This window comes from Montipora capricornis, chromosome 2 (genome assembly GCF_036669925.1).
Source record: "Montipora capricornis isolate CH-2021 chromosome 2, ASM3666992v2, whole genome shotgun sequence".
NCBI lineage: Eukaryota > Metazoa > Cnidaria > Anthozoa > Scleractinia > Acroporidae > Montipora > Montipora capricornis.
The window spans coordinates 19,886,460-19,911,240 of NC_090884.1; the positions used below are offsets into that span (position 1 = coordinate 19,886,460).

The 24,781-nt window shown below is 41.5% G+C and overlaps 1 protein-coding gene and 1 pseudogene across 1 annotated transcript in view; one reads left to right on the top strand and one right to left on the bottom strand.

Moving 5' to 3' along the window:
• Nucleotides 1–845: 845 nt before the first annotated feature.
• On the top strand, nt 846–4,395 carry LOC138035528 (uncharacterized; annotated as a pseudogene).
• Nucleotides 4,396–6,962: 2,567 nt separating this feature from the next.
• LOC138039036 (uncharacterized) overlaps nt 6,963–24,781 on the bottom strand; it is a 53,888-nt gene continuing 36,069 nt past the window's right edge. The window contains exons 20-28 of the mRNA XM_068885192.1: nt 23,954–24,040; nt 22,258–22,356; nt 22,095–22,148; nt 20,215–20,304; nt 20,012–20,103; nt 17,980–18,031; nt 16,702–17,444; nt 15,984–16,086; nt 6,963–9,100 (exon numbers count right to left, since the gene is read on the bottom strand). Of these exons, the coding sequence (XP_068741293.1) occupies nt 8,948–9,100; nt 15,984–16,086; nt 16,702–17,444; nt 17,980–18,031; nt 20,012–20,103; nt 20,215–20,304; nt 22,095–22,148; nt 22,258–22,356; nt 23,954–24,040 (1,473 nt within the window). The 3' untranslated portion in view covers nt 6,963–8,947. The remainder of the gene's footprint in view (nt 9,101–15,983; nt 16,087–16,701; nt 17,445–17,979; nt 18,032–20,011; nt 20,104–20,214; nt 20,305–22,094; nt 22,149–22,257; nt 22,357–23,953; nt 24,041–24,781) is intronic.

Below are 24,781 nucleotides of genomic sequence, written 5' to 3' on the forward strand. Positions count from 1 at the left end.
CGTTTCATTTTACGAGTGTCCCGAATATGTTTCGCGGGTATCGATCGTGATGCCATGTGATTTTCAGAGTTTGGACGCGATCTTGGACTGGCTGGCCGACGGTCACATCACCTCGATCTGATGTGATTGTAAATCTGTCATGTTATCGACATCGGGTTCGTACGGCAATGATTAAAGCAGTAAAAAGTTCCCATATTTTGACTTGCTTTGCAGTTGTACGTGTTTGTTGCTCGGCCGTTTTCTTCGCTGTTTTTTCAAAGATAATTGAAGTTCTGTTGATGTATTCGAAGTATCACTTGCAAATATGAGTAAAGTTACTTATCAGAACATCAGAAAGCTGTGTAGTGATGTGTTTTGTATGAAACAGACAGTGCAATTTGCCCCTGCACGGCAATTCGTGCCGGCAACGATGCTTAGTTGTGATTTGTCAACTCACCTGCTCACCATAGAGTCTCCAGTAGCTCAGTGGTTAGGGCATCCGACTAGATCACGGAGGGTCGTGGGTTCAAATCCCATCTGGGACTCGGTTATTTTTCCGAGTCTACATTTCTCCTTACATTTAATATCATTGTTGTTGTTTCATCTTTCACACATTATTATTATTATTATTATTATTATTATTATTATTGGATGAACGGATTGACGGATGGATGGCGGACGGATGTACCGATCTTAGGTTTTAGGTCTTCTTCTTGAGACTTCAGTGTCTTACTTTTTACTTTTATCCCCAACTGAAAATTGTAAAGACATAACAGTCGCAACTCTGAGAGTCGTTGTCGCGATTTAAATGCTGTTCAACCACGAAACTATCGGAAAATACCGCCAAAGCGCCAACCAATTACACGATGTCGAGGAAACCAAAGGTGAAATGGACTGAACAAATGAACAGGGACGTTCTAGAGTGTAAACAACAAGCACAGGCTTTGGCTGCATCTGATAATGCACCGTGCAATATCAATGGCAGGAAGAAAGGTTACATCGAGATAATGAAGGAACTATGGGACGAGAAAGGCTATGAACATCTTGGTCTTAAAGGGCAAAATTTGAGAGATCAAGCTTCACGGCTGGAAAGGAATGAGGGCTTAATCCATACTAGTGTAAATGTGTCGAGAGCGACCGGCATGTACGATTCTGTCTTGGACACAACTCAACCCGCGTCTAATATTGTGAATAACTTGGTTTCTTGCGGAGTGCTTCAGGATAATCAAAATCAAAACAATGGCGACCAGCAAAGCCAAAATCATAATCAGTCGATACTGGATTTGCATACATTTGTAGTACAACCCCCAGAGGGCCTGACAGAGGAGCGTGATTACTCAACTTTTGAAAACGCGTCGGACAGCATTCCAGCGAGCTTGCCGGAATACAAAGCCATTAACACGCCATCTTCATTTATTTGGGGCCGACATCGCGATGGAAGAACAATAACAGTAAACACGTCGACCATTGACAATGCCTATAACGAGATTACAAAATGGCGGAAGAACACTTTTCTTGTCCCCTATGGGAAAACAGGAAAAGATTTCATTGATAAATTAACACAGCACATAAACGATTGGAACAATGAGTCAGAAATGCAACACATTGCCCTTAAAGCAGCTATTGTCCTCCTCGCTGTTGGGTTACAAAAACCGAGCCAGAAATCTAAGGCGAAGGAGCATCAAGAGTGCTTAGCTAAACGTCTGGCACTGTGGAAAGAGGGCGAAATAGATGTCCTAGTGCGTGAAGGGCGGATCATCCAAAGACGTCTTACCAACTCTCGTAGAGCTGATCCACCCAATAAAGCAAGCGTTTTTGCAAACCTTGTCATGACAGGCAAAATTAATTCAGCCTTGCGATACCTCAGCGATGGAGACGGCGGGGGTATTTTGCCCTTGAGCGATGACGTCATGAGACAACTTAAGGAAAAACACCCTGTGGCACAGGACGCCTCCCTAGGTTCTCTACTCTTTGGACCAATCGAAGAAGTTCCAGATACAGTGTACTACCAGATCAATGGGGAGATGGTTCGTGACGCTGCTTTAAGGACTAAAGGCTCTGGCGGACCTTCGGGTGTAGACGCCAATGGCTTTAGAAGAATACTTGCGTGCAAATCTTTCAAGAAATCTGGGTCCGATCTGTGCACAGCTATAGCTACAATGACCAGACGACTGTGCACGGAATTTGTTGACTTTCTTAGTATCGAGGCAATTTTAGCCAATCGTCTGATTCCACTTGACAAAGGAGAGGGCGCGGTCCGGCCGATTGGGGTTGGTGAAGTAATACGGAGGATAATTGCGAAGTGCGTGTTGAGAGTAACAAAACCAGATGTCGTTGACGCAAGTGGCTCGCTGCAGGCATGCGCAGGCCATAAAAGTGGGAGTGAGGCTGCCATTCATGCAATGCGCAATATTTTCGACGCTGATGACACGGACGCTGTTCTTCTTGTTGACGCCTCAAATGCCTTTAATGCCCTAAACAGAGCTGCTGCGTTGCACAATACAAGAGTGCTATGTCCAACCATAGCTACTTATGCGATTAACACCTACAGACAGCCTGCGAGGCTCTTTATTATAGGCGGCCAAGAACTTAAATCAGCGGAAGGCACCACACAGGGGGACCCTCTCGCTATGAGCATGTACGCCATTAGTCTCCAGCCACTGATAACGCGTCTACACGTCTCAGGCTCAGCTAAACAGTGTTGGTTTGCTGACGATGCAACGGGAAGTGGTTCTCTGAAAGATGTGCGGAAATGGTGGGACGAGCTATCAGAGAGTGGTCCGGCGTTAGGGTACTTCCCCAATGCAAAAAAGTGCTGTTTGATCATTAAACCTGATAAAGAACACGCTGCTATGCAGGTATTTGGTGACACAGCGATTAACATCACCTCTGAAGGCCACAAGCACCTAGGTGCAGTTCTTGGATCGAGGTCATTTCTGGAAGGGTACGTGGGCGAGAAGGTAGAAGACTGGGTAAACCAGGTCACCAAACTTGCAGAGTTCGCCTTATCACAACCTCAGGCGAGCTATGCAGCGTTCACTTTTGGGCTACGGCACCGATGGACGTATTTCTTAAGGACACTGCCCGATATTACCGACTTGTTAGAGCCTTTGGAGCGTGCGATAAGCGAAGTCCTCATACCAGCTATTACGAACCACGCAACAACTGAAACCGAGCGCGAACTCCTTGCGCTTCCTGTGCGCTTGGGAGGGCTTGGGCTTATAGATCCAGTCAGAGCCTCACCCAAAGAATATGAGGCTTCAGTCAGGGTCACAAGTCCCCTAGTAAGGCAAATTGTGGAGCAAGTGCATCAGACCCCGGATGTGTCAGAAGTAAAAACACTGCAAATAAGCGCGCGTAAGGAGAAGGATGAGTGTATGGATGAGAGGCTAAAACGGGTGAGGACCTCTCTGCCGACAGGAACCAAGCGAGCTGTAGAGCTAGCCACGGAGAAGGGAGCATCGAACTGGCTGACAGTAATTCCCATCAAAGACTTGAACTTCAATCTAAATAAGAGAGAATTCAGAGACGCGATCAGTCTGAGATACGACTGGGAAATCACCGACACACCGAAAGTGTGCGTATGCGGGGACCGTTTCAACGTAGATCATGCAATGGTATGCCGACGTGGCGGGTTTATAATACAGCGTCATAATGAGCTTCGTGACCTGGAAGCAGAGATGTTGAGCATGGTATGTAATGATGTGGAAATAGAGCCGGTCCTTCAGGAAATCAATGGAGAGACTTTGAACAGAGGTGCTAACAGAGCTCCTGATGCACGTTTAGATATTAGCGCTCGTGGCTTCTGGGAGAGACAGAGGACTGCATTCTTCGATGTCAGGGTTTGTCACCCTAATGCATGTTCTTACAGAGATCTAAGCCCCAAGGAAATCTACAGGCAACACGAGAATGAAAAAAAAAACGCCAATATGCAAGCAGGGTGATGGAGGTGGAGCAAGGCACCTTTACGCCACTTGTTTTTACTACCACAGGCGGAATGGCCGAGGAATGTAAGAGATACCACAGCAGATTAGCTGAACTACTCGCCATTAAGAAGGGAGAGGACTACGCCAGCACCGTGTCCTGGCTAAGAGCAAAAGTATCGTTTGCTATCCTCCGCTCAGCTCTCCTCTGCCTTAGAGGTTCCAGAGGAAGAAGAAGGAATGTAGACCTTCAGGAAACAGACATTAGAATCGAGAATGTGACCGCCAGAATTTCTTAGTTTTCGTAATTTTGTTATTTGGTTGTTTTTCTTTTTCTTTTTCTTTTTTTTTTCTGACTGATATTATCTGCATATATATATATATATTTTTTAAATAAGAGTGGCTTTTCTTTAAGGAGCTTATCTTTATTTCCAATTTTTTTTTAGTCAGAACGCTATCATGACATGAATTTTTCTTACTACAAATACGAATATCTTCGTAAGTTTATTGTGCTTCGTACTAGTCTCTTTTTTAATGGAAATGAATTGTAAATAGGTTTTAATAGTCTTCTCTTTGTTTTACTTCTTACTTGTAAATAGCAATTTGCTTGGAATATGTTAATAAAGGGATTTTATTTATTATTATTATTATTATTATTATTATTATTATTATTATTATTATTATTATTATTATTATTATTATTATTATTATTAGATTTATTTCCCATATTTGTTTGTTAAAGACTTCCACGCTACTAGAGATCTCTTCTTTTGCGTTCACTGGGCTGACGAGTGCGGGAAAAGAGCCATCTGCCTTCATGGGTCGAAACTCACTCTGAGTAAAAGATCTCAGAAAGATCTCATGGATATACCCACCACGAGTCCCCTAGCTTAAAATCCCCATTTTGCAGATTAAGTCCAAGTGCCCATTTCAGAGATTAGGTCTAAACTTTCGTTTAATTTATTGCTATAGCAATATTTAGTTCTAGAAACAACTGATTTAGAATGGTCATTTTTTTAGAGTTATGGTTGGTGTGTATATCCATGAGATCCTTGGCCACTCTGATCCAAGCGCCAAAAACAAGCTTGGACGGCACTACAAACCGCGCATGCCCCATGATATTTTTGCTGACTGTGACTTGAGCCCAATGTGTCCCACGCATTCTTTTACAGAAATTCTTGCGCTGTTGTTAAGTGAGCCCACACAACATCACGGGAGGATTCGGTCGCTAAGGTCCGTTTCAAATGTCGCATTTTACACGTGCCGAATCTAATGCAAATGAGAAAAATCCATTGTTTTCGCTCATTTGCATTAAATTCTGCAAATGTAAAATGCGACGTTTTAAACGGGCCTAAAAAACCGCCAAGAATGTTCAACGCAGTGAGTTTCGACACATTGCAGAGGTCTCTTTACCCGTAATCGTCAGCCCAGCTCACGCTAAAGAAAAGAGATCTCTGCTAGCAGCGAAGTTAAGGGCTTTTTGCAGATATTTTTATTCCTGTATTGGGAGAAATAGAGATGGAATTCCCAAACGTTAGCGGTGCAGTTAGGCTAAGCGGGTGTTGACTCACGAAACCCACAAGCGCTCTAGACAAGAATGCCACCAATAGTAACGCCATTTTTGAAGTTGCCCATTTCTCTTGCAAATTAAAAAAAACAGAAAAGGCGACAAGTGGGCCTAGATTAGTTTCGTAGTTCATGCACGCGGTGCAGGCCTACAACCTTACCCTTAATCACTCACTCAGACAGCCCCGATGACAATACGGGTAAAGGACGCATGATGCCTTGCGTTGGGTGGGTTTCTTCGAAATAAAACGAAGTATTTTCAAAAACCAAAGATGAAGTAGCATAGGTTTTTGAAAAATGAGCTTATAAACGCACTATGTTGCGCAAAATGTGACAAAATATCAAAGCCGGAAATAAATCAAATTACACAATTCACTATGACTTTGGCTACAACATAGTTAATATATGGAAATAGTTATGAAACTCGATAAATGTTATGTTCGCTGTTTCGGCCCTGACCATCCACAAACCAGACCCTTTTTCTCTAAGACAGCCAATCAAAAGTTTGAATTAATTTATTCAAAACTCAGGTGAACCGAGGACAAAAGATTGTGTAGTCACGGCCAAGTTAACATGAAGTGCAACAGTAATGTTCTCGCTTTTGAAGTTTTCGGAATTTCATAACCAGTCCGGCTACATGAAATATGCTCCAATGTTGTCATGATCACAATTACTGCACAGCTGGAGAGATTAATTGTTCCCCTAATGCAGGATCATTTCGTTTGGCAAAAATGAGTTAGCGTCTGTACAGGTTTTTGAACGACTTGAACGTTCCGGCTACTCAAAACCCATTTGACAGGCTGCGTAAACCCTCGACTGTACCGGATGACGGACCAGCAACCGAGTTCTTGTAATTAACCCTTAATGTTGCAGGAAGGAGTAACTGAATTAGTACGGCTACACAAAAATGTCTTAAGGTAGCCATGGGCCTTATTCGCGCGGCTGCCATATTGGCCATAGACAATAGATTTCGTACCCCGAGCCTCGAGTTGAAATGTTTGGGAACGAGTTTCGGTGGGACAAAACAAAAGTTTTCAATCCCTCGGGACTCAACATGGCTGCTTTGTGATTAAAGCCCACTGACCTTGACTTCCTTGGCCGTACAATCATAATGAAGACGGCAGTTCTAGCTACGGACGTTTTTTGTCAAACAGGGTGGTGTAAGTCTAAAGGAAAATCGGCCTTAATCACAGGGCAGCCATGTTGAGTGTCGAGGGATTGAAAACTGTTGTTTTGGTTTATGAGGGTTTTCGATGAACACAATAGACCAATTTCGATATATTAAAATTCAGTCCCAAACAAAAGGCACCATCTCGAGGCTCTGGGGAATAAAATCATACAAATGCTTATATTTATTCCCCAGAGCCTCGAGATGATGTCTTTTGTTTCGGACTGAATTTTAATATATCGAAATTGGTCTATTGTTTCTACTTTTCCCTGGTCCACTCTTCAACTTCAAACAGTCAAACCAAGAAAAGACAAAAATCTACTATATTCTTATCCTCCCTGCTCTTACGTTTATTCCAAGTAAAGTCAGTATTTTCACAGTGATAACGAGTTTAAAAGCAGTGCCGTTAGCGTTCTTGAGCGTAACTAACTGTTTAATTCTCAGACTGATCTTCTCTTTGTATCGCCTTTACTTGTTCTCTTCATTATTGCCCAAAAAGCTATTAATTATATCGCTTTGAATTTCAACATTTTATGGTGTCAAGTTCACACGATCTCGACTAATTCCATTCTGTTTCAGGCTCTCAGATGGTGTCGAAGCGGAAAGAAAAATATTTCCCATGTGTTTTTTTGCAGGCACCAACGTTTCGTTCGTCCCCACCATCCGGGAGACTGGAACAGGCTAAAAGTACCCAACTGAAAAATGTAATTTCTGACGGTTGAATGACTGAATGAATAGGCATTTTCGAAATATCAAATATTCAGCTTGATAGTGAGGCAGTGAGGACAAAAACGATAGCAACATGTTGGAATGAATGTGAAAAATATTTACATATTATCCACTTTCCTTTGCCTTTGTCCTCTAAACCTCTCTTTCAAGCTGAATTTTAATATATCGAAAAAGGCCTATTCTCGGTTTTTCATATGACGTCACGACCGCCATGTTGGTGCCCCGACCAAATCCTCCGGGAATTGAACTCTATTATTATGCAAACGCTTCCTTTTGTTTTCGTTGAAAAACATGGCTGTTGATCACGTGAGTGAAAACCAGCAATTGGTCAGAAATTAATATTCTGTCGGCACGATTGAGAGGCTCCCAGTAAGGTATCATGAGAGCTGTCGGGAGTATTCAGGATTTTTGGTGGGAGACTTTGGTCATTCTAGGACGGTCAGTCTCCCTGTTCGCTTGTTTTTCTTTCGCCCGATGCGAAGAAATCCAGAATTTGGAATCTAGCAAATGCGAGGCTTTGGAATCCGGAATGCAGAGCGTGGAATCTCCGGAATTTACTACTCGGGATCCGAAACTCATGGGCTAGCAACCGCCTGGATTCCTTTACATAGGCCGATTTCTTTTTAGGTCGGTCAGCTTTTTTTAACCCTTTCACTCCCATGATGTAAAAGTTTATTCTCCTATCTGCTACCAGAGATTTCTTTGTTGGCTACTCATGAGAATTTAGTGTCACATCAACATATAATTGCCATGTGCTGAAAATCTTCATTTTCAATTGAAACTGTGAGGTGAATTTGCGTGCTGGTCATTGCTGGGACGCAAAGGGTTTTAATGACCTACCAGTTTAATTTGTGGATGCAGTTTAGTTTCCCTTTCCTCGGGATCTTGTGCTGCTGTATTAGATGAGGAAAACGTTTCCACATACTTTCTGGCCACACCTAGAGGGTGGTTTTTTAGTGGTTTTTCGTATCTGGCCTAGCACGTCTTCTCATAAGATTATAAACTTTCACATGTTGTTTCTATTGTCCTAGGCTGTTACTCAGGATTTGATTGCTTTAAATGATAGGCTGACGCATACTCAATAAACTTTCACATTGGAACTCGGGCTAGTATAGCCAGAATGAGAAATTCGCATTAACTGTTGACAATTTCAAAGAACTTAATTTAGGATAGACTTTCTGGCTTTTAAAGAGTGGTGAAAAAATTACGAAAACAAAATTATTTTTCAAGAATAGGGGGTAAAATCGTGCATGAGTGAGCAAGCCGAACTTGCGTCTGAGATGTATACATAAAAATGGAATGAAAAACCACTTGCAAAGGTTTATTTTGGAGAAAAATCTCTAAAATAAAGATGCTAAAACTCCTTAGCAATTTCACGTTCCGCCCCCCTCCCCCCCCGCCCCCATAAATAATAATTACGGTCAAATGGTTCTCCCCATACTGTATGACAGCACTTTTGCGGATTAAAACGAGAAAAACCGGAAAAGAAGCAAGTAATAGTCATCCATATTACTTTGTTATTCTTCTTTTTCCACTTTCCTTTCTTTCACCGCGGAGACTGTTACAAGAGACGCCAGCTTTGTCACGAAATCTGTTCTCCCTCTGATTCACCAACAGTCTCGCTTCCATCTTCATCCTCTTCGTCGCTACACGAATCCTCGTTTGATATATCCTTCCTTCTTTCTCCGCCACTTGTTTTAAAAAGATTTAACAGATCCATAAAACGTTTTTTGACCTGGAAAAAAGAAACAAACATCAAAGCGATAATGGAATGACAACGTCCAGGCTGAGATACGCCAAAATTTTAAGTACATACTCGGCCCGGGCTGAGAGTGTGTTAAGAACGTCTTTATTTACTAATTTGTTATTTCTTTTGGTTTTGTTTTTGGGAGTAGCATAAATAATGCGGGTATCAGCAGCCATCCCGGAGGGTCGTCCCCCGGGCAACCCGCGCGCAACCCACGGGAATGGTGGGTGACTTGTTGCAAAACTTTGCCCCAGAGCCCGGGAGATTTCAGTTTCCTGGCAAACCTCCCCGAGGACCTACCCACGGGATTTGCAAAATGGTCTAGCGCCATGATGGTAACCGCTAATACCTCGCAACATCAAGAAAGGCGCCTCGTTTCGTTCGCTTCCATGCTGATGTCTTCTCTCGAAGGTGAGTGCATTTATTATCATTTGCAAGTATATGAAGCCATCCCTGTCAGGGAAATGCTTGAGAGAAAGTAAAATGTATCTCAAAACCATGATGGAACCTTTTTTAAAGTTGTGCTTCTAAAAGTGTTATGAAACTGGGCAGTAAGTGACAGTGTATCATGCGATTGCTAGGTTCAAACTTCCAACACACAGCAATGCCCTACGGGTGGGGACATTTGCCAAAATATTTAAGCTCTACCCCAGGGCTTTACAAGCAATGCTCCGGGATCGCCGGGGGTTGACCCCTAGGGACGGCTGCTAATACCCGTATAAAGGTAAAAAGAAATGTAAGACGAGTCTAACAAGACAATTAACGGAAGTACTTAAGCCCGTTATACACAAGCAGGAATGTTTTATCAGATATTTAACAACATTAAACAATGTCACGGTTGTTTACTTTTTGCATGATACATTGAAGAACAACTCTGTAGTCGAACTTAGTACTTTAAAGCCATGTTAAGAACGTTTTCAGGCTCAAATCGCAAAAAATAAGAACACTCAGCCTCAACCCCAAATCTCAAGCCCTGAGGACAACGTGAGCACATAGCGACGAATTTTGTTTTTTTTTTTTCATCGGGTTTTAACACTGTTCCTCCCACTTCAGTTCCTGAATAGTTCGGGTAGTTTATACAAGAAGTTCGACGAACTGGACTAATGACCAAAAAGTTTGGAAAATGCAAACGTATAATTTTGAAAGACGTTTTCATGCACGTCGCCGTTGTAGATCTTAACGTCCTTAATAATGTAAACTGTCCATAGAAAAGGCATTATCGGACCTTACGAACATGGTCTGCAAACAAGCAACGAACAACAATAAAAGTGTTGAAAGCTACACAACTGATCTCGCTGACTTCTCTAGGCAATCAGCCTTGGCTGAACCTAACACCTTTGGGCGATCAAAAACAACCAGACGCAAAGAGCGTAGAACCACTCATGCAAAAAAGGCGGACTGCAAAAGAGAGGGAACTAAATGAACCTCTCTAAATCGGTTTTAACTGATAGCCAAGTCAGCTTGATATCTAAAGCACTTAAATTCATACCTGGCCTACACCCGTGAAAAACGTCACGAAAACAACGTAAGACGTCAACTTTTGCGTGACTTTGAAGTTTTCGCAAGACGAATGCATCTTCAGTGCATATTTAACGGTAAAGATAAGGAACCACATCCGTTCCATGCAAGATCTAACTGGGTGTCGCCAGTCAAACGATCAGTTAACTGATTAGAGTGTAATGTGAAGTGCTTGTTTTCTACCCCATATGAACCATGTGAGCGTTAGCCCTACTAATGGAAATGGGCCCACACAAGGACAGAGAAAAACTCTGACCAGTTTTTCTCTGTCTTTGTGTGCATTTCGCGATCAGAATATAATAAGCGAGTTTCGTTCCTATTTTATGGTATTTCAAGGTACCGTGGAAAGAACCACATGGATGAAAAAGATGACGACGAAAGATGACTAAGAAATGTTGCCTTCTAGTCATTGAATGTTCTTGTTTTACTATAATATTTTCAAGGTATTTTCTAAAATTATGTAAATTGCTTTTCAATTGATAGCGTATCAAATAAACGCTAATGGGAATTTTTAAAAGAAATGCTGTTTGTTTATCCCATCCTTTCCTTGCATCTCAGTTCACTTTCATTTGCCTACCTAATTACATCAGAGCATAATACGAAGACATCACAAAGTGCAGCACATATTAATTGCAAAATACTTCAACTGCCATCCATATTATCTTAGGTGGGGGCAGATGTGGTGAAAACTATTAGTAGCATTATCTGTGAATAGCTGTTGTAAATATGATCAAAGATTGTTTGAAAATGTTGATGCTAAGACTATGCTTTTGCTTTCTGAGTTTGCGTCTAGCATTTCGTGGGCCGAATCTGTTGCCCCTGTTTCTGAGTTGTGCCCGAAAAATCGATTTCTGAGCCATGCAATATGATTTTCTATCAGATACTTTTATCAATCGCTGTGCTGAACAGCAGTTCAATATCGATGCTTATTGTGACTTTCTGCCTCGTGACTCAAGTTACCCACAACACCTCGCGAACTCGGTGAGCAATAGCGATACCATCTTGCGCGTCCGGTTGAGCAAATCGAGATTGCTCCCCCATCATTTACATATTTTCCCTACCAATTTACATATTTTCACTTTTTACATAGACTGTTCGCAGTCCAATCCAGTCCAGGAACTTTTTTAAGCTTCCAGTCCAGGAACTTAAAAAATTTGCTTCTCCAAGTGGTTTATTTCGGGCAAAATACACAAAATTGTCATCTAATTATTTAAGTTCGCCGACGAAGGTGTTTCACTACCCATATGATGGCAACCCCAGTGTGTTCCCGCTTGAGAATATCGACCATGCGGCATGTGATGTCCGCCATCTTGGATCATGTTTCACTGACCAAGTTGTAGCCGAAGCTATCGAGGGAAGTTTGGAAAATCAACTCTAAACTATTACAGCAATAGTGATGCCAGTTTTCATCTCAATTATTTCAAGGTCTGTGGTGATGTACATCCGGACCCTGCACCCACGACTGCTAATAAAAATCCAAAGCAAAATATGGATTCGACTAAATCGAGGAAAGCAACTGTATGGAAGTGTCCTTGTGCCCTCTGTTTAAAACCAGTTCGTGCCAATCAGAAGGGTATCCTTTATGATATTTGTAATAGATGGCATCATGTAAAATGCTTAAAGATGGATCCTAAATTGTACATGGCTCTTAGCTCTTCAGATGAGGAATGGTGATGCAATTACCGTAATTTTACGGATTCTTTCTTAGAAGCTTCGCGTGGCTCTGGTGGCTTTGATCTTCTGCCAACGAGGAAAGTCAGACCTCCACAGCGAACAGTCGTTTCCCAAGTGGTTTGTGTTAAATTCACGAAGTTTTCGCAACAAAGTTCTTGATTTGCAAGCTCTGCTTTTAGTGGACATTTTTGATGTTGTAAAACGTTGCAAACGTTGTACATATTCAAGAAACATTAAAAACATAAAAGGAGGGGGGGGGGGGGGGGGAAGTTAACCACGAAAGGGAGACCGTGCAGGCAATAATTAAGTAATCTAAAGAATAAAACTACCAATAATTCGCACTGATTCCAGAAATCAATTTTCCCGAGAGCTGAGAACCCAGTGTTATCGGTCAAACTTGAAGGCTTAATATTTAGGCATGCCCCACCACAGGAATTTTAGGTGATTTTTAGTATGTTAGTAAGTGGACGGCCACTGAGTAATTAAGCCGAAACATCAAAATTGAGCTCTGGCATCGTGATTTCTGCGGAGTCTTTTGAAAAGTTTTGAATGGTCCAAACACTGTGTGGTGTCTCGACTGGACAAAATAAGCAATCAGTGTTTGAGGCTATTCGAAACACTCACGCGGCATGTCTTTAAATAGAACATAAGAAGCGATCAAAGGAAATACTTGAAATGATAAAAAAGCATCCGTTAAACTGAAGGCCGCACGTCCAGAGCTTAAATTTTGGGCGCAAGCTTATCACTAGCTAGAGCTACACACTATGACAATTAACTGGACCAGGAGAGCTTTATTCGAGGGGCTTACGTGTAAAGTTATACAGGCACAAGCTTAACAACCCTGTATCTACATTTTACGCGAATGCGACGTTGTCTCGTTCTGAATAGAAAACAACGTAAAATGATCACTAATAACACATGCAGTCAAAGCGAACCGAATAAATTCTTGATTCCATTCCGAATGTCTTTCATTCTCCACAGATAAAGAGCCGGATTAAGAGTGGAAGATGAAAAATAAATGGACAAGGAAACAACATACGCCATTCCACAGGAGTGAAAGGAAATCGTACGATTAAGAACCAGGGCAATCGTAATGATAACTGGCCAAAAAGTGATAGAAAACAAAGCAAGAATATATAAGATCGACCTCAAAGATCTCTTAAACTTCTCCACGTTTATTGCTGGTTGTCCCAAATTTTGCGAAGATTGATTTGCTTGAATTTGTCGCTGGTGTTGCCGAATTATTTGAGACAATTTAACGTAAGCAAAGAAAGTGATAAAATAGCAGAGTAGCATAAACACTGTAATGATGTAAGTTGCCGCAGTTCTCGCGGTTATAAACAGGGCAAGAAATGAACCTGGGATGATAACAAACACCGTGATTATAACCCAACGGCGGTGCGACGTCAACAAGGACCGTCTCATCATATGCAGCCAGCGTTCAATGGACAAAAGTGTTATTGCAAGTAAGCTGAAGGCTCCGAAGAAAATACCGACAACGAATCCAATGCAGAGCAGTCTTCGACGAACTGGCCCATTCTGGACAAAAGGAGGTAAACCTACTAACGGTTGGGCAATAAGTCCAGTACACAAATCACTAAACGCCAACCCACTAAGTACAACGTGAAAAGTGGTCCTCTGAAACGTCCTTTTCCACATCGCTGCTAAAATCAGTGCGTTTCCCACCACTGTTAAGGGGGACAAAACAACGATAAAGATGTTGCTAGCCAAATAAAGGGAAAGCCAAGTGGTGTTCAGCACCTCGATGTCACAGATCTCCACAGAGGAGCAAGATACACTGTCAACCATGACGAGGTCTCATTTAGTTCATCACTTCTGCGTTCAATATAAATAGACCCTTAACCGAAGGCAAGAATACTTCTAGCTCTCTTGTCGAGGAAAGCAAAGAATGAAAGGAGGCCACGCTTTTACAGTGAACCAAAATTACAATGATCCTCGGCGGCTTTGAGAGTTGTTTGTGTCAGTCGACCAAATAACTCTCAAATAGCATACTCATTGGCAGGGAAATTGCTTCAGCACTTAGCTTAGATTGCATTTGTCGTTTTCTTTAGAAATGCAGTACATTTAATTTTCATCGTAACACCTGCAACTTAGTTTTAATTAGATTTTCTTTCAATTATATGTCGATTACTGCCGATGATAATAGGTTTTAGTACACTTTTTAATATTTTGTCAGAGTGCTTTCTTATGGAAATATGACCAAAAAAACACATTTTATTGCGAGTCAGCAGAAGAGCACCAAATAGAAGTTTATTATTTATATATTTATAGAAACAGATATCGAATGCATTCAGCACCAATAAATACAAAATCATGATTAAACCTTGATGTTATTTGCAAAAGAAAATTGAAATCAAAATCCTCTTATTTACTTTCATTGCTTTTCAATTTACCATGTTCTCTCACTCTTCAATAGTACTAAATTATCCCTTCAAATGGAACAAAAAACCGCTATCGAACATTCTCTTCCTACAGATGAGTATCCGGAATTTTCAGTGATAACACAAATGGTGTTTTCAATTTAAGCCTTTTAATGATGAATTTTATCTATTTCTTTACGAGATTCTCTAAAAGATTCTCAAGTTCAAACAATGCAATACCGGCTTTGGTCAGAGAGCACACAACACGTAAACATGAAAACTCATGGAAAGGCATGGCCTTAAGAGGGCACAGGAGCAAAAAACAAGGAATGTATTGGGTAAAAGGTTTCACAGGAATGGAGTTTGTTTGGGTGTTAAGAGATGGTTTTTTTTCCATAATTAATCAGATTCATAAAGAAATTTAAAGAGTAGAGTAGAGTAGAGTAGAGCGAACCCTGCGGGGTTTTCAGGTTTAATTTACAATATATAAATAAAACTTCATAAAAACGGTAATTCCATATACAATAAATAATCTTACTAAAATATGCATTAACACAAAATTTCCTCAGGGGTTAACCCCTTAAACTTAAACGCAAGATATATTAGCCATCAAAAACTCATAAATACTTGGATGGCAAAGGTACTAATGATCCCCTTCATTCTTTGTAAAATTTCAAATTTTCAAAGCATGATTGCTCAGATATATGGAATATCGCGTTCAAATTTTCAGAGAAAGCTCACTGTGCAACGCATTTTCAATATCCAGTGCTTTTTTCAGTTCTTTCCTGGCTGATTAGAAAACGGTACTCTTATGCTAATGGAAACCAGCCGCGGTGATGGACTCGTTCCATCCTTCACTTCACAACTCAACCTTCAATCAAACTGCTTATAAGGCGAATTCCAGAAGATTTCAAGCCTTGAAAGTTTCTTGCGTTCTTTTCGCTTAGATGGCATTTTCACGGCATCGCGCGGTCACGGGTTCAAACCCCGTTGAAGTCCTGAAATTTTCAGGCTTCTCTACGCAATTTTCAAAATTGCGTTCATAATTGCGAGGATCATAGCTTCACTTGATAGTTCTTTTAGTATGTACTAAAACAGAGTGATAATGTAGCACAAAAACATGATTTTCCGCGCAAGTTGCTCGGAGGTGAATAGCAAAGGATATTGGGAGTTTGAGGAGCCAGTCACGGCGCGCTTTCAACGCTATCCACTGTTTTAGTACAAACTAACTTCAAATATCACCCTGCACAAATGAAGGTCTTAAAATTTAAACTGCCCTTACGGCTAAGCAATCTTACCTCGTCCGCTGTTTTATTTTTCAGGCTGTTTGCTATGTGCTGGAATGTTCCTGGTTTGGCGCCCATCTTTTGACATGCTTGTAAAATAGCTCGGTCGTCTTCTCTACATTACAATAAAGACACAAAACAACATTAAGGGATTTGATGATACTCTGTAGAGGTATAATGCTGACAAAAACACAGATTGCAAGCGTGCAATTTTCTTTCAAGAAGGGGACACAAGAAATGGAAAAATCCAACAGGATTGAGATCTACTTAAATTTATTAAAGGGAAATGAAATTCTTTTGGCAAATCAGCAATGAGTTTGCAACTTTTGAGACCACTGATGCGGAAAACATTTAATGAAAGTAAAAGCTGGGAGCTTTAAGAACATCAAGCCCAGGCAGAAATATTTAGACCCTTTTAAATATAAGAGTAAAATCCTGAGCTCCAGCAAAATCTCACAAACAAGCCTACGAAGATATTGAGCATGCTCCCCGACAAGTTTGTGAGGCAGGATGTCAACAAGGAATTTCACCGCGTCAAATTTCCACACTTCTTACCAAACTATTACAATTACAAAATTTCCATTAATTTGTCGGGTCATGAAGCCGACCCGAGATCCCCCTCTTTTATGAAACACTGATTGAGTGTATTGTATTTAAGTCTCTGCCTCATGCAAGGCAACAACTGAAAAGTCGGATACGTTCCAAAAAAAAAAAAAAAAGAATGGCTTACCTTGTCCACAACAGTACCACGTGACCGTCTTGGCTTCGCTGAAGGTTTTTGGCAGGCACAGGAGCCGTTGACAGTACGTTGGCATCACTATCCCCTCCACTTGTGTCTGGATCTATGACACGTGTGATGTCACCGTTCATGTCACATTCTACGTCATTGTCTCCCAAGTAATCAACACCGTCACCATCGGCATAATCATCGTCATCATCCTCTTCATCTTCATCGCAAGAGTTCCCATCATCCTCTTGTTCCTCACTGTCCGAATTCCTTGATTGGGGACCGTCATGCTCGCTTCCTAAAATGTTCAATGACGTCCCATGCGACTCCTTACCGCGGTAAGTTTCATTATTAGCTGCTGATTGCAGTCCCGTTGCCGATGATACAGAATTTTCAACTGTAGCAACATCTGTCCTCTGACCATCCACTCGACTTTCTGCTGCAGTGACTTGTGTGCTTGCTTGGATTTCAGATACTTCTCTCGAAGGTCTCCCCTCAACTTCTCCGTCATCGATCCCTGATTTGGCTTCCTGTTTGCCGATGGCTTTACTTAGCGTTGTTTTCGTCGGTTTAGTTCTACCACTCAGAGGTTTGATTGTATTTGTTTGCTGTTTTGCTGTCTTGCCAGATGAGCACGGCCGTTTGCCCTTTTTAGTATTGCCCTTCTGCGAGTCTTTAGCTGGTCTACCTTTAATTTTCTTAGGTTCCACGAAGCAAGGAATGACTACCTCTTCAAAATCATCTACCTTTGAAAAAACATAGAAAAAGTCTTTAAGACAGCCAAAACAAAATTTAAAACAAGCCTGGCAAACACCTTGTGTCTTAAGTAGAGATCAAATAGAGGCAGTTGAGAGGGGAGGGGAGGGGAGGGGGCTTCCTTTGTTTTCACGATGTTCTCCCTAATTTCTTTTTAAACTGCAAGCCTTTAACCGGGCTTTACTTGTGAAATATGCGGGAATGAAATTAAACCAAGAAATGAGGTTAGATAACAGCCAAGAAAAACCTTCATTATGAAGGTTCGTCTGTCTGAAAAGAGAAATGATTCCGACACTCGAAGTTTTAATAACTATCACCTTGTATATTCGAAAAGAGCCATTTAAAGGTGATTGCAATTAGTACGAATGACTTGAATACCAGCCGTTTTGCAGAAAGGGGAATCATTTTGTCAACTGCGACTGCGACTACCAAGCAGCAATCTGATATCTATAACTTAAAAGGAACTAGTCTCTCATAAGGCTGATCATCCCATACCGTAAGGAACCCACATACTGCATGTATTACCTCTGGTTCGCTACCACTTCCGAATTCAACTTCTTCGAAGTCGTCGTCAGAACTAGGACAGATGAGGAAACAAAGTCTGTGTTACGCTTGATTACAAAACATGAAAAATAGAGTTGTGAGACTCCAGTCTAGTGAGCTAGGATTTAAACCAAAAAAACTTACAGTAGGTGAGTAGAAAGTGCTGCCTTTGCCCAGATAAGGAAAAACGCCGGCAGAACTTCCTCGTACAATATGTATTTTCATGCTCTCAAACTCTGTAGTTATAAGACCCCCCTGACAGGAGCCTACAAAGCTATTCATACAGCGAACTCATACAGCGTGATGAAAATCAATTAGGAACAAATCCAGCCAATTGTCTGAGAGGGAATCCAGCACCAAAACTACTACGTAACACCGCAACCTCCACTGCTCGGAACCCGCAGGAGATCGCGGGTTCGAACTCCGGCCAGACCAACACCCAGAGAGAGAAAGTGCTGCCTTCGTAGTAGCCTGCGTCGCAGACATAATCTAACACCGGTTAGTAACGTCAGCGAAGCAGCGCCGAGATCCTTGTTGTGGACCCCCTACGGACTTAACGAACAAGCGGAAGAGCGTTTCAAATTTCTCTTTAACCTGATTGGCTATTACCAGTCTTATCGAACAATTGTTTTTGTTCACAGACCAATCATGGCACATACTCATACTGGCGCCGATGTGCATAACAGGAACGGCTTGCCAAAGTTCAAATTCGAGTCAACCTCCAACGGCAAACATCGGTGCTAAAGGTCTCTACTGATACTACTAAAATCTGCAATTAAAGACAATGTCTTAAGCGTGAGCGAAGTCACGTCTTGGATGATTTCCACAGTTTTTACTTGTCTTTCACAATGACGTACTTCACAGATCTGTGAAGCGATTGAACTACAGCTTGAAGAACTCACTGTGCACAGCCAGTTCTCAAATAGGATGTTTATTTTTTTCGTATTCCCGCTCCCAGAAAAGAAATAAACTATGATCTTCTTTTTCTTGATATCTAAACATGCCACTTCAAAAACCGGCCGGAGGTTGTTGAAACGAATATCATGGCCGCAAAGATTTTAGTATGTTATGATAATGATTATTTTATTTTTTTTATCTTGTGGCTATCAACGATTTATTTTTATCGAACAAACGTGTTGAGAAACGAATACGACGGATTTATAATCCCACTTAAAAAAAAATGTATTCTCTGTGAGTAGGCGGCGCTTCCAAGACCACTAGACGGCGATTTTTTCCGGTCGACGGAGCTTACGGAGAACAATGCCTTCGTAGCAACATATGCAAATGATTTGACTTCCAAGTCTTCTCGGATAAGGACCATAAGCCGTACGTTCCGTCTCACAACCCTTGATGTTAATAACGTGGAATGTGATGATACCCCACACCACAGATGTCTAAGGTGAAGTATGGGAAACTAGGATAAGCCACCGAGCTCCCTAGGAGTTCTAGTAGCTCTACAGGGACGGCATCCATCGTGCGGTGTTACGGAGGTCGTAGGTTAGAATCCTGCCTACGACTCTCATATTTTAGTCGTCCTGTCGCCCGTTGTCAAGCCACACACTGTTCGCGAAGCCGAGTTGGGGATGGATTTCCCGGTGTTGTGGACTGGTCTGGTAATGAGCAAACTCAGGAACCCATGACCCGGAGCCTACAGCTCCCATACTGGGCCTATCTAACGGCATTTTTACAGACCGATTTATTTTTAAACTATCTTTTCCCGAAAAAACAAAGGCAGTTCCGGTTCGGTGACCCTATGACGTCAGCTTAATTTCTTGTAATTGGTCATCGGGCTCCTGTGGGAGTCTCATTCGCGGGAAATTCAATCTAAAAATAAGTCGGTCTGTGAAAACGCCGTGACACGAACACAGTAGAGTTGTAGGCTCCGGGTCATGGGTTCCTGGCAAACTGTAAATTTGAGATTCCTCGGTTGTGAAACTCAAATAAATAAATATACATCAGCTTATCCAAAATCTCACTGTAATTAAAGAAAGAAATGACTATACTGTGGCCATACCAAACAGTAGGCTTCAAATCGTCAAAGAACGAGTACAATTCATCAATCAGGTGAAGCTGTCCTTTCAACATCGGAACAATGGTCTGCCGTAACTAGTGACAAAATTATCAATCAAGTTAGACTTCTTTCACACGCTTAACCAGGTAGTGTAGCGTTTGTGCATGAGAGTGGCGGAAAAGAAAAAAAAGGGCGCCTTTGCATACCTCAAGAGGGTCTTTGACTGCTTTTTTATTCCAAGAGTTGAAGGCATTGATAATCTTTCTGAATTGGGATGGGCTCCGTTGAAAATGGACCTTTACATGAAAATGAACAAGATAGTCGTAATATATTAGGAACGCAACAGGCAGTGGTCGAAATTTCTCGATAGAAGTCCTTTGGAATGAAGCTCCATATGAAAATCAACATGATGTAGTACTAAGGTCGTGCACTTCTGAGAAGTTGGAACGAAAGAAAAGAACTTCAATTTTCCGTGCAACAACACGATTCTAACCCGTTGAAACTAAGTAACTCCTGCGAAAAGTCATAACCAGTCTTTCCTGGAAACACCGGACCCCCTCGCACAACATAAGTAGCCACGCTTTTTTAAAAGCATTTGTACTCGATTTGATGCCTGTCCCTTGTACTTTGTAGAAGTCTACATTAGAGATTTGCAAAACAGAGTGCAGTGTATACGAAAAGATATCAAGTGCTACTTATTCTTCTTTGGATTTCAAAACTATGTTAAATAAACAATAAGTGACCCAAGTTTTAAGCCTTGATTTCAAAAAGACAACAGTTTATTTTAACTGGAATTTTCTGATTTAATGGTCCGACATTACTAACTTAATCTTAATCTTGAGAGAGCTCGATCGAGGAGAAATGACGTCAAAGGCTGAATAGTTTAAAGGTGTTGTTAAACTGTGCAATTTTTCGTGCACCTTGTCTCTCAACGCAAATGCAAGACATGTTGCATGAATCATTGCCCAATGTAAAATACCTTGCAACGGCCAAAAACGTTGAAAGACCAGTTGCAGAAACCGTTGCGGAGGGTAGAATTGAGTTCCACTTTCCGCAACAATTGCAACGATTTTTTTAAGCATTAGGCGCAGTGTAACATCTGTCTTCCAAGTTGTGTTGCAACGGTTTGCGGCACCTGCCAATGAAAATTTTCCTTTAACCTCATGCGATCACCGAAACGAGACAAGTTTGATGACTTGTTCCTCACTGTAACACTCTTAAAACAACTTGTTTCGTAATGGGAGAACGTTTGTAGAAATGGCGTTGCGAGACAAGTTGTACGAAAAATAGGCTAGTTTCGTATGCTAACGGTTGGACTGGGTCTAGCATGAAATGGAGGCTAATGCGGGCAAATTAATTTGCATTTGAAAAGATTTGCCCGCATTAGCCTCCATTCCATGCTAGATCCAGTCCAGCCGTGAGAATTCGAAAATGGTCTATTGCACAGTGTAACAGCCCCCAACGAATGCAATGCGTGTGTTCGCACGTGTTTTGCATGTGTAATAAGCTATGTTCACACGCTGAAATTTCAGACTATTGAGTAAATGACGTCAATTTCCCTAGATCCATCCCCCTGAGGTCCAATCGGTCAGTTTTCAACGTGCGCGAGTAATGGCGGACCGTGAAATACTAAACTTACACTCAAAGTAAACAGCCTTTGGATAAAAAAGCAAAGCTCAAAATTTTGCTGGTCAAGTGTTAAGCAATCACACTTTCAAAATCTGGAGGAAAAAAAGGGAAATGATTTTCTGATCATAGTAGCACTTTAAACCCTAAGATGCATGTTTACTAAGCCTCACAAACTGCAGTTCGAGGTTTGGCGTTTGGCGTTAGAAATTAGAGAGATTTAGCATTACGTATACTGAAACAGCAAACAGTAGGTTGTTGCTTGTTAGAGAAGCAAAAAATTTTAACTGCCCGTAATCTCCAGGCAATGAAGTGTCGAGGACTGAACATGACTTTGGTGAAAGCCAAATGTATGTCATCAAAAACGCCAACCACAAAGGGACAGATAGGTGGTTACAATCCATTGACAGAACGATTTAGCATTGCAAATTTTAAGGTTCCTTACAATAAACACACTGACCTCCAATTTTCTCAGGAATGTTCTGGCCCTCACAAACTCCTGGTTTGCCATAAACTAAATTTACAGGAAAAAACGTTATAGAAATTTCACCCATTTATAGGCGAGCATCGAGCTTAAATAAAGCTACAAATAAAACGCAGAAACAGAGAAAGATGCAACTAACCACTCCTGCTTGAACAGCTTGGTGAGGTTCCAAAAAGCCAATAAATCCTTCCACAAGGTCTGAATATTCAGCTAAAACAACCTCAATTCGTTTGTACAACTAAAACAAAGAGAAGCGTAACGCAGTCAGGTTTGACTAGAGTCGTTTGGAAACTTAAAATTGCCAATGTTTACCTTAAAACTGACGAGACTCCGCACACAAATGCATCCTGAAACGCACGTGATTAGGGAGCTTAAGCACTCGAGTTTTTGAGACGCGGACGGCAACCGGAAGAGAACATTTCGCGTGCCAGGACAGTGGTGTCTCCCAGACTACTATACTAATCATTTTAAATGGACAAAAGAAACTTGGCAATGAAATGTGGTTGTGTGAAGACAAGTTAAAAGGAAAACAGCTCACTTCCGCTTGCCGTCCGCGTCAAGGGAGCTTATACAGAGCTTTAGCAAGGTGAACGGCGACGGCAACGAGAACGTCACAAATTTGCTTACTTAGTGACTGTGCAAAAACAATAACTTTGCCCGCTCTGCACGTGCGTTTTTCATTTTTGTCAATTTCTTTGCCGTCGCGTAAGCAAAACAACAACGTGAACTAGCCAAATTTGAAGTTTTATGAAGAACGTCAGCACTTGAGGATAAATTTGCATTTTCTCCCCTAAATCAGGCGTTACTCATATCGGTTTCATTGTTGAGGGACTGCCACACCACTGCCATGCCAAAAAGCTTGGAATAGTCGCGAAGTGATTAAAATAGCGCGAATTTGTGTTTTGAGATGACGTTCTCGTTGCCGTTCCCGTCGTCGTTGCTAAAGCTCCCAACAAAGCACCGATCGAAACGAAATTGTAGTCCGGCATTGTAACACTTGTGTGCTGTCTGTCATAACGTTGTTAGACTGATAAAAGCGTTCACTGTCGACTTTGTTAAGAAAAGAGATTTGACTTTGGGAAACTCAGAATTGATGTCAGTAAGGACATAATTTTGTCAAGCCTGTCACTACTCTTGTAAGGAACTGAACTGCTTTGTCTGCTCAGTGTCAGAATTCAGTACTACAGTAACTGTGTATTCCTTACTGAGGGTTTGATTGGTAAGAGTAGGCGCGTTTTTAGCGGCAACCGCTCTACTTACCTGCCTGGCTCCATAAACCCTTAGGGTTATTGAATATTATGTGAAGGTGGTACCCAATTTAGGCTTAATTCCGCCTTTTAAAGGTCCTTATTTTACGAGGGTAACACGTGACAGTGAATTAGAGTTAATGACAAACTTGTGGCTCTCTGTGCGCACCTTTTAACCCCTCCATAAAACCTCAAATTTGGCTATTTCACGTTGTTGTTTTGCGGACAACAGCAAAGAAATGGACAAAGGTGAAAAAAGGACGTGCGGGACTAAATATGCAAATTTGTGACGTTCCCGTTGCCGTCGCCGTTGTCGTTGCTATTAAAGCTCCCTATTGTCAAGTCAGAATCTTACTACGCATTGCTGTCGCACCTGTCCTGCTCTCAGTTAATGGCTAGGTAGGATTTGACCTACGACCTCCATAACACCGGTCGGATGCTTTACCCATAAACTGAGTTCCCAAGGAGTTATTGTAGTTTGATAACTAGAAGACCCAACTGGTTTTACGGAGGTCGTATGTTCGATTCATGCTCACGTGCGCATTACATCATTAACCATCAGTGGTTGCTTGCCAAGCTTGTACACACCTCTACTGGAGAGCACTCTTCCTCAGAGGACATTGATAGTGTTCGCAAAAACTCCTCGTATGTCTCAGGATCACCGGAAAGTTGTTTCTATCAAAAAGATAAACAAACTTTGTAAATAGAGGAGCTGAACTTCCAAATGAAGGAAAAGAAACCATGCATTTCGTGTAAAAAGTAATTAATCATATCGGTACAACTAAAGGTTGTTGTTGTTGTTGTTGTTGTTGTTGTATGACTCTGGAAGAAATCAAGGGTACATTTAACACAAACAAAATCAGTAAGGGACGAAATTTGCAAGACTCAAAAAAGCCCATAGTACAGAAACACCACCAGTGGCCTGCATTTATCGGCAAAGCTGTGGCCTTGATCAGGGCCCGGTCGTTCAAAAGCCGATTAACGCTAATCCCAGATTAAAAATTAATCAAGGAGTTTATTTCTCTACTGCCAAATGCTGTTCAACGCCGATATTCGACCAAACTTTACATTTGAAGAAGTCAATCTTGAAAAACAAAAAATAAGCAAAACAAACTTCCACCAAAAAGTTGAAAACATGAAACACACGTTTACGCTAATCCTGGCATAAGCCAATCGGCTTTCGAACAACCGGGCCCAGGGGTTTAACGCACAGTCTAGTAACAAGAGGTACGACGGCCTATTTGTCAGGGTTCGGCGTAAGTACTCAGGGATCATTTATTCAGAGGTCGATTAACAGTGTTTTCATACGCTGAAAGAAAACAAAATACAGTCGAACCTCTCTAATACGGACACCGAAGGGACAGAGCAAAGTGTCCGTATTAGAGAGGTGTCCGTTGTATAGAGGTCATGAATATT